At 37.4% G+C, this 15120-nt stretch overlaps 1 protein-coding gene across 1 annotated transcript in view; it reads right to left on the bottom strand.

The window, feature by feature from the left end:
• The window catches only part of LOC126469698 (uncharacterized), an 894140-nt gene that overhangs the window by 125783 nt on the left and 753237 nt on the right, over positions 1-15120 (bottom strand). Inside the window, exon 33 of the mRNA XM_050096872.1 lies at positions 75-192. Coding sequence (XP_049952829.1) covers positions 75-192 — 118 coding nt within the window. The remainder of the gene's footprint in view (positions 1-74; positions 193-15120) is intronic.

Below are 15120 nucleotides of genomic sequence, written 5' to 3'. Positions count from 1 at the left end.
ACACACACACACACAAACACATATGCACACAGACAAATGCATATATAAATTTAGGAGTAGTGTATATCACTCACCTGCACAGCCAGTCGATTTTGAACACACCTCCAAGTGATTCTGCTGGTATTTGTGGAGGTAGCATCCAGGATACAGGCAGAATATCCCACTGGGATTCACATTTGAGTCTTGCAAATCCTGAATCAAAACAGATGAAACAAACATACAGAATATTTTCTTTTTGTACCTCTACTAAGGAGATCAAACAGTTAAATGCTATGATGGTGTACACTGTTTAAAGCAGCTTTAACATAGTTCATACTTTTATTTTGGTATTGATTTCCTGGACTTCTCATGACTAAATAAATAAATAAATAAACTTTCCCTAACCTTCAACTCTCAATACACACATTTTCAGTCACTTTCTAAGGACTTTTTTTTAAACTTTTATTTATCAGCCTCCACAATCCCCACAGCCGTCTGACACCCTCCTTTCTATAATTTCTTGGGGAGTTACATTTTTCATATAGTTTATTTGAAACTGTAGCCTACAGAACTCAAACACAGAACTAACAGTAAGAAGTACATCAGTTTTATATTACATATATAGTACTAAATTACTAACAGTAATAACACAAATTTCAGCATCTGTAACAACAAACAAGACTGAAACATGCAAACATTACTGCACCCACAAAAATTCATTATTGTTGTTTTTTCTCCTCCAGAATTTTAATTTTTGATTTTATGTTTTCTTCTTTTATTAAATCTTTAAGATTGTTCACTTTCCTCATCTTCTGAAGTTTCGGTACTTCCAATGATAACTTTTTCTTTTCCTCTTCTTTTTCAGATTTTATTGATTCTTGGAGGTTTTCCTCATATCTTCTGTGGGCAGCTCTAAACTTTGTCAACAATGCTTGGGTAATGTATATTGTGAATGCTCTGATGGAATCTTATTACATTTCCTACTGTCCTATGGATAACTAAATGTTGTTCACATTAGTTTTCAACACTACATTTCTATTTATAGAAAAAAACAACTCCCAACTCTTGCATTCCCATGTGAAAAGACTAAACTCAGTTTCATAGCTTGCCAAAGATCCTGGTATTTTTAGCACATTAAACATGAATAAAAGTCATCTAGTCTTGAAGACAAATTTGCATTTTCCCAAATAAGTTTTCAAATTTAATTCAGTATAGGCTTCACTGTAATTCTACTACTATTCTGGATTTTGGATTTTTCAACAATGCTGTCACAGATTCTATTAGCAGCGTAAAATCATTCTAGTACAATGTTAACCCTTAATTATCCTTGGTCTGTTCATTTAAAAATTCTATTAGGCTCTAATAATCTTAAACACTGTGCAGCTCTGTAATTGATTGAGTATTTTTCTAATAACTTTTCAGTATGCTTTGACACTCCAGTCATTTGAATATGAGAATAATTTCCTTTTACTTCTTCAAGAAACCTTTTCATTTGAAAATCAATATCTATATATTTTACATCATGTAAGTTTGTCTTTTGATTTATTTTTAAGAAGAATTTGTAAATCTGAAAATAAATAGGGAACACATGGGTCAGAAGTTTGAAACTATCTTAAAACTGATTCATGTTCTTAAGGAATAGTATTGGAAGATTATGGTTTACATTTAATCTAAATTTCTTATGTTTGTGGTGAAATATTTCTTAATGGTTTGGTAACTAAGACTTTTTCTTGAATCAATCAATGACATAACATCATTCACAATTGGCAAAACTATCAACAAATGACAAATTTCCAACAATCAAGTAGTACAGTGTTTTAAAAGAAACCTTTTTTCCATTTAATTATGTTTCATGTGGCAGGTAGGAAAGTCGCTGATAATACAATACACATTTTGGAAAAAAATCATCCCCATTCCACTCTGCAGTTTGCAGAGCAGAATTTCTCGCTTCATTCACAATATGTAGCCCACAAACTCCAATGTTAATGAGCTTTTTTCCATCAGTATTCTCTTCCACCATGGTCTCCTCTAACCTACTCAAAAGACTTAAGATTCACATTAGGTCAGTCCAAAAAAAGCAGAAGAATTATTTTTTTTTTCCTTATCTAATGGTCAGATTCATACAATATAACTTCAATGTAAATCTTGTGCAGTAGCTCCACCTAAAACCACACTGTTAAACTACTATTTAAGAACTCTGCTTCTACTAACATCAAGAAACTTCGTGACTCTTCAAAACATAAGACAATCACAATGACACAGCTTATTTTTAAGATCATCAGGGAAATTGAAAGTGTGACAATAGTTTACAATATATTTGCACTTTGTTGCACCCACTGTGAATTCAATAGCAACTACACTGTTTGGAAACATCAGTTTGGATGCCTTGCCAACATCTGAACACGAATTTCATGAAAATTTCAAAGTCCATATTGCTTCAGTTTTCGTAACATCACCCCTCATAAAACATGATTCAACTGACTGCTGGGCAGGTTTTTGTCATTAACACACTGACTATCTAAAGTTTGTTTGAAACATCAGTACTTGCTTGTAATTGACTGTGTGGGTGGATTTCTAGTTTGCTGTTACTAGTAACATTTCCTCTTTCTCTTGGGAAATTTGTAGATTTACAGAAAAAAGTTTTTAACAGAAGGTTGATCCTCTGTTAAGGAAAATCATATGAGCTACTCCTTTAGTATGATATATTACAAGTCACATTCCATGTTGGATAAATCAAAAGATATTTTCCTTTTGTCACAGTAACCTTGTATATTGGTTGGTCCTTTCCTTAACTAATAAATTAAGAGTTTGTTTCAGAATCTAATTACTCTTCATTGAAAATGGTTTCCTTTGTTGACATTTTGATAACACACCCAAAGGAAAAAATGATTAAAATTTAATATTTACAAGTTTAGAAAAGTATGCCAGACTGGGGCTTAATATGATATTTGTAGAGGGCTTAATACGATATTCATAGATCTATTAACATTTCATACCATACCTCAATTTCATGCATGCAAACAATCAAATTTAAAACATTCCTGGACTTTTATGAAAAACTAGCTGTTTCCATTATGATCGTAAGTTGTGTTCCAAAAACGAGCAGCATAGAGACAGAAGTGATGACACTTTCTGCAGGACCTGACCATCCTTTTGCAGGATAATGCTCAAGCATGTACAGTGCAAGATGTTACTGATTTGTTTGACTGATGGGGCTGCTAAGTGCTATACCACCTATTGCACTCCCCTGACTTAAGCCCTCATGAGTTCAACTTGATTTCTAAACTGAAGGAAACACTTCAAGGCATTCACTTCAGAACTGCTGCAAATTTGTCAGGCAATAGACTGCACTGCTCCAACTGTCAACACAACTGGCACTGCTAAGAGTATCCTATGACTTCCACATCACTGGCAACAGGTTATACACAATGCTGGTGACTACTCTGAAGGTCAGTAAAACTTTGAAACATGTATCTAATTTGTATGAGCTGTTAATAAACAGTTGCCACTATTAAAGTTCCAACCCTGGTACAGGGATTGCATGCAGAAGCAGCACCTTAAAAGCTACCCATGGCAGATATCTGTGGCAGGAAATACACCATCTGTATCCATCCCATTCTGACATTGCTAAAGTGTACATCAAGATGGACCATCAGATTCACTGTGACTAAAATGGAGCAAGAAAATGAAGACTTGTATGCACTACAGATCTTATTGGGTGACACTGGTGATAAATACAATATCGATATAAATATTTAATGGTGCATGTCAAAGCAGGAGAAGATAGCAGCTGGAGGCCTCTCAGGGTACACATCACAGTGACAGGCACTCCCTCCACATCTGCCCAAGATGTCAAACATTGAAGTGCATTAAATTTTCCTATGATACCTGCTTTTTCTGGAAATGTATGACTTTCTAAGCTCCCTTCCCATCTTCCACAAGTATCTGGGGTAGGGAGGTAGACAGGTTCATTAGTCATCTCAGAATAGGCAGCAGAGTACACATTGTGAGAATATAGACTACTGTTAAAGGATACCACAGCTGCACTGGGGCGAGTCCTCTCAATGAACTAGGAACTCGTGGGTAGGTCTTGTGTGGCTGATACATGGTTGGCACAGCAAAAATCCATCTTCCTGGGAGGCTCAGAGAGAAGTATGCCATGCCTTGGTGCTATCTTTAACCACGCCAGCTTGTTTGCAGATGTGGTAGCCTGGTATTCCATATCCAAGGTTTTCAAAATTTGGTGTCTCAGTTGCAATCGTAGGTCTGTGACTGGTATTCCAAGTTCAGCTTTTTCTCCTGTGGTTACTTATATAGCTCTTTTGCCAGCGAGTTCATTTCCAGGTATGCCCACATGGCTAGGGTTCCACATGAATGTCAGGGTGACTCTTAAGCTGTGGAGATTAATTAATATGTCTCAGATGTTAGTGACCAAAACATCTGTGTGGTAACACAGGCTGCTAAGTGCTATACCACCTATTGCACTCCCCTGACTTAAGATATATTCCTTGTAAGCAGCTGATGAATTTGCTATGAGTGAGGTGGTCCTTTGTAGAGAGAGTTTTAATGTATTGGAAAGTGCAAGATTTAGCTATCAACTCTGCAGTGAATATACTGAAGGCACTCAGCAGAGAATGCTTTTCGTGCCACCCTGTGTATGCACAGACCTAACCAACTGTCACTGACTTTTGATTCACCTATGTAGACGCATCTTGAATTTGGGTAGTGATGGAGAACTGAACAGTGTAAGTATACAAGAATGGCTGAGTCTTCATTTTCATCAGGGGTCTCAGAAGAGGTGCATCCCAATCACAGGACTGGGCATACCCCACGGAGAGTGCCACGAGCAACCTCCTTGTACACAGACAGGAGGGGAAAATTGAACATCCTTGCACAGAGCTTCCAAAGGTACCCCATTTAGCTACCAATTTTTGGGTGATTTGTGAGCAATATGAACTGCTGGTTGTGAAACAGGCTGAAGTAACATGGCTGGGTGGGCATCTGATGAATTGTGACAATAAAGGACACCAAGAGTTTCTGGTGTCTTTCACTCGTTTTGAAATACCAGCTTCCATGAGGAAACTGTCTATGACACTTGTATGACAGGCTCCAATTTCCAAACATACAACACTGTGGTGGGCAAAATCTAACAAATTCAGTACTGACTGTGCTACCAGTCTGTCAGCAACACATCCATAGTCCATGGCACACAGGGGGAGAGGGGGAGGGGGGGGGGATAAGATCAAAGCTTTGTAGAAGTGCAGAAGAACTGTATGGTCTGCTCTCCAGGAGGCATTGCTCATATATCTTTGGGTACTAAGTTTCCTCATGTAATTTGCCTTTAGCTACTATAACTGTGGTAACGATTTAAAAAAAACATACTGTTGAATAAAAGGACCAAAAATTTGAAATTTTCATCAACTTTAAGCTAGTTACCTAGGTTATGTTCTGTATGAGTATACACAGTCCTGAGTCAACAAAACTATATGACATGAGTTTTTGGGGGAGAAAACTGATGCCCATGCTTCAGGACCCAGGCTGCCTGAAGTTGGCACTATGATGTGAACCATCTTCTCTCCCTCACTCCTTTTCAAGTTTTGTTCCAAAACCAAAACTACACCTCTTCATTACCACCTTGACTGGTTAATGGCCTAATACACTGACTCAGACACATACCAAATGTATTCCATATCAGAGAAAATATTAATCTGGTTTCACATTAACTCTGTTGTTTAAAAGGAGTGACTTCAGGAGTCCACATCCTGCCAGAGATCCAACAGCTGTTGAAGAGAAAACAACGATTGTATGTTGATGCATTTTCAGGTGATGAGCGCAAGGAAGAACTCCTAACATATTTGCACATTTGTGTTTAAATATTTACTGTATATTTTTTGTTAGTAACTTTAGTGAGCAAAATGTCTATTACCCACTTGCAGATTGAAGGTACAATATGGGCGGACTGTAGTAGTTTTTTTAAAGTGTTGCAAGATCAGATATCATTTCTTGCTTTTCTTGGTATTGTGGTCTTCCATCTGAAGATATGTTTGATGTAGCACTGCAAGCTGCTCTATCATGTGCAATCCTCTTCATCTCCGAACAACTGTTGCAACCGACATCAATTTTAACCTACTTACTGTACTCGCCTCTTGCGTCCCACTACAAGTTCCGCCCCCCCCCCCCCCTCCACCCTCTCCATCCAGTACTAAACTGATTTTTACATCTACATCTACATGGATACTCTGCAAATCACATTTAAGTGCCTGGCAGAGGGTTCATTGAACCACCTTCACAATTCTCTATTATTCCAATCTTGTATAGCATGTGGAAGGAATGAACAACTATATATTTCCGTACAAGCTCTGATTTCCCTTGTTTTATCATGGTCATCATGGTGTCAACAAAATATTTTGACATTGGGAGGAGAAAGTTGGTGATGGGAGTTTTGTGAGAATATTCCGCCCCAATGAAAAACTCCTTTGTTTTAATGATGTTCAACACAATTCCTGTATCATTTCAGTGACACTTTCTCCCCTATTTCGCGATAATACAAAATGTGCTGCCCTTCTTTGAAATTCTTAAATGTACTCCATCAATCCTATATGGTATGGATCCTACACCATGCAGCAGTATTCTAAAAGAGGACAGACGAGCATGTGTAGGTAATGTTCTTAGTAGATCTGTTACATTTTCTATGTGTCCTGCCAATAAAACGCAGTCTTTGTTTAGCCTTCCCCACAACATATTCTGTGTGTTCCTTCCAATTTAAATTGTTCATAATTGTAATTCCTAGGTATTTAGTTGATTTATGGCCTTTAGATTTGACCGATTTATCGTCTAACTGAAATTTAATGGATTCCTTTTAGCACTCATGTGGATGACCTCACACTTATTGTTATTTAGAGTCAACTGCCAATTTTTTTGGCATACAGATATCTTTTCTAAATTGTTTTGCAATTTATCAGTCGATAAATGACAGCGTCATCTGCAAACAACCTAAGAGGGCTGCTCAGATTGTTTCCCAAATTCTTCATACAGATAAGGAATAGGAAAGGGCCTATAATACTACATTGGGGAACACCAGAAGTCACTTCTGTTTTACTTGATGACTTTCTATCAGTTACTATGAAATGTGACCTCTCTGACAGTGTAACAACAACTACTGAAAATATAATAAATTTTTTCTTTGGAATTTAGATGAATTAATGTATGTAATGTTTTAATTTCATTTCTTTTTCTTTTGGTGTAATTATGTTAAAGAAAATGTAAGCAACTTTAGATGTGAATATTAATATTTATGTCAGATTTCAAGCAATGCTATAACAAAATTGAGGAGTAATCCCTGTTGAATCTATCGTAACATGTCTGAAATTGTAATTGTGCGCCTGGTCCATGCGTAGGCAATGTATTAAGATATGTGGAATGTAAAACCTTTGGTGAATACCCTATCTGTAGGGGAGCGGAAAGTGTGCTGTGCGTCTCGCCATCTCACCGCCCGCCGCATCGACTTGCACAGGTTGAATCTTTAGAATTGTATTCGTGTGGACCAGTGTTAATTTTGTTCCTGACTGTTCAATACTAACTTAACTTTTACCAGATTTGTTCTATCAATGAATTATCCTAATCACTAACCTAGACAGGGTCCTTTCCACATGTTGTGCAATCCGAGTGTCCCGAAATGAAGATTTAAAGTTTATGTTAATAAGAATTAACTGCAGACCTATTTATGCTAGAATGAATCTTAATGAGCTTTATTGTTAATGAAAATATGAGTAAAGAGCAAAGGTCTGACAGAGTACTAAGATAAATTTGGAATTGACTTAGTAAGGAAGTTTAATTAATTTGAGACAAAAATAATGGTAGTTAAATGAGGAAGTAATTGGACAATAAGAGTAATAATTCATAATTTTTTAAATCTTGAGTAACTAATGTTTCCAATAGTTAATGGTTTCAACATTGTGATCATAACAGTTTCAGGGTCCCCCCCCCCCCCCCCCCTTTCACTCTTTTCTTTTCTATTCATTTAAATTCTGAAGTGATTGCAAAGTTAAAGTCAAGATAAAACCTAAATTTATCAGTGTTTTACCATTATTAAAATTGACATTGTATGTGTGTGTGTCAAAAGTGCTATTTCTAGGGTGACCTATGTCCGATTTCAGTCGGATCAATAGACAAAACGCAGTTCATAGTAATCATTGTAGTGTAATGTTGTGTATTTATAGCTTGTTCAAACTAGTACAAAAAGGGAAAATCTTAATTCAGTAGATTTTTCTGGCACTAAAATCCACCATATAATACAGTATTACTACGTGTGGTTATGCTTGTACGTACATCTACTTGTACAAGGGAAAAACTCACTCAGTGCCTAATTAGGCTGGCGACCATATTATTAACCATTAGTAGCATCTGCAGTGTACGTTTCTTACCTGTCCTAATGTGTAATTGCACTTATACTTGCTTGACGTATCATTGTTGTTACTGACTGGGTATAAGTCCGGTTTTGCTTCCATTTAGGTACACGCGGTCAACATATGTACTAAAATCCTTTCCTATAAGGTGAAGCCTGTCAACTTATCATAGTACAGGCTTTAAAGAGTTAACGTACGCCCGAGGGTGGACGTTACAAGTGGCTTCCCGGTGACAGGACATCCAGTTGTTGTCGGTCACAAATTAATGTGAATACCAAGCAGTGGATGTTCAGTGGCACGTATTGCAATAGTATTCAGTAAAACAAATAGCAGTGAACGTCAAGTACGGTAGTGTGGTGTAGCGTACATTCAGTATGGACAGGAAAGTAGACGGAGTGGATGTGCCGAGCATAACGGAAGAGGCGCATGGCAGTAGCAGGAGTTTACGCAGCCAGATAACAGATGGCGTTAGCGAAAGACAATTGGCGTACATACAATACCATGAACATGTTAATGAACAGATTGAAAGGTTGAGATCGCCTCGAACACAGCAAGGGACAAAACAGGAATCAGAGGGTGACTTTGTAGATGATAGTGGGTATGTGAATGAATCCACTGACATGTTTGATTCTCCACAGATAAAGAAAGAACCGAAAGAAACTTTTGAAGTAGGATCGGAATACACCGATTCCGTAGAACAAAACAGTGTGAAAATTTTAAGCATAAACGATTTATTTGAACAATTAACCAAACAAATTTCAGGACAGAGTGAGCAGATCAAAACACAGAATGATCAGCTTCAAACACAAGTCAGTAATCAGGTTAATCAGCTTAAAACACATGTCGATCAGCAGCTCAAAACTCAGAATGATCAGCTTAAAACACACGTTGACAAGCAATTTAAAAAACAAGTTGGTCAGCTTAAAGCACAGGTTGAAGAACAAGGAATTAAAATTAGTAAACAAATAGAACAGGTAGAACAAAAAGTGGGTAGTTTAAGTTCTGTGGTAAATACTATGAAGTTAGAAATTGACACAATTAATAAGAATATGGATACTATGCAGGGGGAAATTGACAACATTAATAGTAGATTTGATGTTGAAATTCTCAACATCCAAGAGAAAGTAGAGCCTCTGGTCGAAACAAAAGTAGACGAAAAAGTTTTCGGTCTCAAAACTGAGATCGTAAACGAATGTCAACACGGAATCTCGCAATTGAAAAAGGCAGTTTCAGACACTGAAAGAGATTTAGGTGAGAAAGTTATCGGATGTGTACAAAAATGCGAACAAAATACTTCGAAAATTCAAGGCAAAATTTTCGATCTAGAGAGTAAAATTAAAGATAGACCTGGTGTTGTTTGTAATGGCACACCAATTACAAAGCTGTTAGAAGGTGAGGAACGCTTTGATCCCGCCAAGAAACATAACGGATGGCATCCGTTAGATTTCATCAAAAATTGCGAGAGAATATTTCCTGAACACTTATCTGATCAGGAAAAGATAAACGTAGTAATTAGCGCCTTAGCAGGTGACGCTAAGCGCTGGGGAATTAATTTGAATACCAAACGAATGACGTTCGAAGAGTTTAAACTAAAGTTTACAGAAGAATATTGGTCCGAACAAAAACAGGATCATTTATGGAGCGAGTTTATCATGGCCAAGCTTCATGATAACAGGGGCAGGAATTCTCTGAGAGATTTCTGCGAATATTGGTAACGGAAATTGACGCATTTAAGAGGTCGAAGATCAGATTCAGAAATCATCTGGGAACTATATAAAAAGCTTCCAGAAGATTCAAATAGATACGTGGGAAGCAATCATCGCAGCTTCCAAGCGTTTCTCGAAAGGGTCGAAGACGAAGACCACTGGCGCGAAAGTCGTGCCAATTATCTAAATTTTGGTAACCGAAATAACCGTAATAATGACGAGAGAAATGACAGCGAAGGGTTTCGCGTCAATATGATACAGAGAGGTAGAGGCAGAGGCAGAGGCCGAGGAAGTTATCTAGGTCGCGGTAGAGGATACACCGCGCAAAATAATAACGACGCGGAAAACTGATTTCCGCGAACGTTGCGGGCCAAACGGAAGCGGACAATATATACCGGCCCCGATTTAAGAAAGGTTACCGAATTGACAGTAAAGTTATGAGACAGGTTAGAGACAGGCGTGGAACGACGCAACGTATTGTTGCGAAACAAGCGTCAGGTGCGAGCCAGAATGAGTCATCTCTGCCGCACAGAGCGCTACATGTCAGGCGAGTGGAGCATCAGAGGGCAACGACCCAGCCTAGCAGAACAGCTGTTCGGAGAGAAGCCACTAGCAATACGGCAGCATTAGGTATGAACATAGCCGTAAGAGCTGGTGAATATATTACGAGTGATAATCCCGTGGAGAAGGAAATAATAGATGAAACTGTGAATACACAGAGAGGTGCGGTTAGCAGTGTTTACAATGAAGTAAAAGGCGAGAATGATCTAGCAGAAGTAACTGATTGGTGTGTGCAGATCGACGATCTGTACAAGGGCCTAAAGCAATGTGAGTGGGAGGATTTTAAGAAGGAGTATGAGGCAAGGAAGTTGATTAGTGAAAAAGGAGGTAGTAGGGATGTCGATAAGGTGACGTGGCCAGAGTTTGAAGAAGAGACAGTAAATAGCGCCGCGCAAAGTACGCGTGCTGCCGATAGGACAAAGGTGAAAAATAGGGAGGAATTGGAGGACGAAATCCTTAGCATTGACGAGGGAGTAACTTCTGTTAATGATCCGCCAACAGTAAAAGCTGCTACCGAAAGGCACCGTGAGGAAGAGGCAGGTGATTACCTAAAAGTAATTGAAGTCCACGAGGATTACACGAAATATGAATTAACAGTAGATGTGAGTAAAGCTGATGATGATGCCGTTTTGCCGAAAGAGGATATTGAATGAAAATTAAAGCCTGACCAAAATGCAGAGGGAGAACTTAGTGCCTGTCTCAGAAAAGCGTTTATGTTAGAACCTGAAAGCGATCCAGAATGGTCAGATTCTGACGATAGTTCAGATGATGAATATTTCGGTAATAGCGAAAATAAGGGGGATACAGCTAATTGTGATATTGTAACTAATGATGACGAAGTTTCAAAACAAAACCCAGATGTTGGGACTGAACAAAGAAAGAAAGAGCCACCGGTCGACTCTGTGTTCATTTTGCAACCAGTTCAAGTAAGCAAAGACTTTGAACTCCAGAAACCGAAAAAGCCGCCAGATATAAATGGTTCACAGGTCAGGAACGTATCTTGGGACGATGTCACAGTCGACCAAGGTGCGTTGCGGAAAAAGACAGGAAGGGGCATGATTTAGAGCCTGGGGCAGATTTATATCGGATTTTGAGAATGTCATGAACACCTTACATCATGAATCTACTGGGTTCCCACCGGAAGAAATTTTGTTAGGCAGCAGAAGTAAAAGTTTAATTGAGGAAAAACTAGAGTTTCCACCTTGTACAAGTTTGGGGTTAAGTCAAAAGAAAGAATTAGTCAGAAAAAGGGCAAAGCAAAAAGCTGAATCTAGATCAAAAAGACACGATAAAAATCTGAAAGTTTCAAAATTTAAAATTGGGGATTATGTTCTTTTAAAAACCCACGAAAAGTCTAGTGAACTGAACCATGAAATTTCCAAATTTAAATATATTTATAATGGACCATATATAATACAGAACATTCCACACGACAATGCTTACTACCTGACCTACCCAAAATCCAAAAGACCTTTAGGTGTAAGAAATGTTGTGAACCTGAAACTGTATGTTCATAGAAATGAGTGACATAAGGATACTCAGAAAGCAATTTGCAGTAAATGTGCTGTACCATATGCTGAAACTATTTTATTCAAAATGTAACTAATCTCTGTAAATATATGTATACAAATATCAGTATGCTAATGTAGTTATGTGAGTTTCAGATTACCAAATGCACTATAAATGTAAGAATGTATGGAGAAAAGGACTGAAAAGGAAAGGGTAAATGCCGAAAAAATGAAAATGGGCAGTGTATGAGTCATAATATAAAGGACTGCCAAACACCAAAGTGGGCAGATAAATAGTCAGAGGAGAATTGTAAGTGTGATACAAGTGATGTGGTAAAATGAGGTGAAAAGGACTGCCCAAATCTGAATAATAGGCAGCAAATATGTGTAGTAAATTTTCTGAATATTATTATTTTTTTTTTTTTTTTTTTTTTTTTTTTTTTTTTTTTTTTTTTTTTTTTTTTTTTTTGGTAAGTAAGGAAATGGACTGCCATTCAATGCAAGCAGCAATAAATTGTCTTATAGGATATACAGATATTTGCTTTTGTAGTTAAATGTTTAGTAAATGACAAGTAAATGTTCTTGATATGTTAAAAAATATAGACCTATATAATGTGAGTGAAAGGGAGTATGTGTTATAAATTTTTTTGGACATTCACTTAAAGATTCAGAACAACTGTATAAATGTAAAATTTAATGTTCCCATAAAATTTATACTTCGTAAAATTTTCTGGAAACAGGGGCATGTGTAACAACAACTACTGAACATATAATAAATTTTTTCTTTGGAATTTCGATGAATTAATGTACGTAATGTTTTAATTTCATTTCTTTTTCTTTTTGTGTAATTATGTTAAAGAAAATGTAAGCAACTTTAGATGTGAATATTAATATTTATGTCAGATTTCAAGCAATGCTATAACAAAATTGAGGTGTAATCCCTGTTGAATCTATTGTAACATGTCTGAAATTGTAATTGTGCGCCTGGTCCATGCGTAGGCCATGTATTAAGATATGTGGAATGTAAAACCTTTGGTGAATACCCTATCTGTAGGGGAGCGGAAAAAGGTGGATGGCAGGCGAGCGCGGGAAAATGCACACGGGCGCGGCACGGCATAACGGGCTCAGCAGCGGTACCAGTCGGAGTTGGGCATCGGTCTGAGGAACACGTACCGGATTGAGGAGGCTATCCTGGAAAAAGTGGTTCCATTGAGCCTCGGATGTGCCGTGTCCGACGACTATACAGCGTGGCTATATTCTAATGGCACTGGATTAAAAAGGATTACGACGCCAAGAAGAAGCAAAGTGCCGCTACAGCAAAAGCCATAGCTGTGATTGTATGTGTGCTGTGCGTCTCGCCATCTCGCCGCCCGCCAACCGCCGCATCGACTCGCACAGGTTGAATCTCTAGAATTGTATTCGTGTGGACCAGTGTTAATTTTGGTCCTGACTGTTCAATACTAACTTAACTTTTACCAGATTTGTTCTATCAATGAATTATCCTAATCACTAACCTAGACAGGGTCCTTTCCACATGTTGTGCAATCCGAGTGTCCCGAAATGAAGATTTAAAGTTTATGTTAATAAGAATTAACTGCAGACCTATTTATGCTAGAATGAATCTTAATGAGCTTTATTGTTAATGAAAATATGAGTAAAGAGCAAAGGTCTGACAGAGTACTAAGATAAATTTGGAATTGACTTAGTAAGGAAGTTTAATTAATTTGAGACAAAAATAATGGTAGTTAAATGAGGAAGTAATTGGACAATAAGAGTAATAATTCATAATTTTTTAAATCTTGAGTAACTAATGTTTCCAATAGTTAATGGTTTCAACATTGTGATCATAACAGTTTCAGGGTCCCCCCCCCCCCCCTTTCACTCTTTTCTTTTCTATTCATTTAAATTCTGAAGTGATTGCAAAGTTAAAGTCAAGATAAAACCTAAATTTATCAGTGTTTTACCATTATTAAAATTGACATTGTATGTGTGTGTGTCAAAAGTGCTATTTCTAGGGTGACCTATGTCCGATTTCAGTCGGATCAATAGACAAAACGCAGTTCATAGTAATCATTGTAGTGTAATGTTGTGTATTTATAGCTTGTTCAAACTAGTACAAAAAGGGAAAATCTTAATTCAGTAGATTTTTCTGGCACTAAAATCCACCATATAATACAGTATTACTACGTGTGGTTATGCTTGTACGTACATCTACTTGTACAAGGGAAAAACTCACTCAGTGCCTAATTAGGCTGGCGACCATATTATTAACCATTAGTAGCATCTGCAGTGTACGTTTCTTACCTGTCCTAATGTGTAATTGCACTTATACTTGCTTGACGTATCATTGTTGTTACTGACTGGGTATAAGTCCGGTTTTGCTTCCATTTAGGTACACGCGGTCAACATATGTACTAAAATCCTTTCCTATAAGGTGAAGCCCGTCAACTTATCATAGTACAGGCTTTAAAGAGTTAACGTACGCCCGAGGGTGGACGTTACAACATGAAATCATGAATCCAGTCACATAATTGAGATGATATTCCATACGCAATTTCAGTACAAGCCACTTGTGTGGTACAGTGTCAAAAGCCTTCAGAAATCCATAAATATGGAAACAATCTGTAATCCCTTGTCAATATCACTCAACACTTCATGTGAGTAAAGAGCTAGTTGTGTTTCACAAGAACAATGTTTTCTAAATCCATGTTGACAGTGTGTCAATAGACCATTTTGTTCGAGGTAATTCATAATATTTGAACACAATATATGTTCCAAAACCCTGCTGCAGACTGACATTAATGATATGGTCCTGTAATTTACTGGATTTAACCTACTACCTTTCTGGAATATTGGTGTGAACTGTGCAACTTTCCAGTCTTTTTGTATGAATCTTTCGTCAAGCAAACAGTTGTATATGATTGTTAAGTATGGAGCTATTGCATCAGCATACTCTGAAAG

Source organism: Schistocerca serialis, chromosome 3, assembly GCF_023864345.2.
Source record: "Schistocerca serialis cubense isolate TAMUIC-IGC-003099 chromosome 3, iqSchSeri2.2, whole genome shotgun sequence".
Taxonomy (NCBI): domain Eukaryota; kingdom Metazoa; phylum Arthropoda; class Insecta; order Orthoptera; family Acrididae; genus Schistocerca; species Schistocerca serialis.
This window is presented reverse-complemented; position numbering and strand designations above follow the sequence as displayed.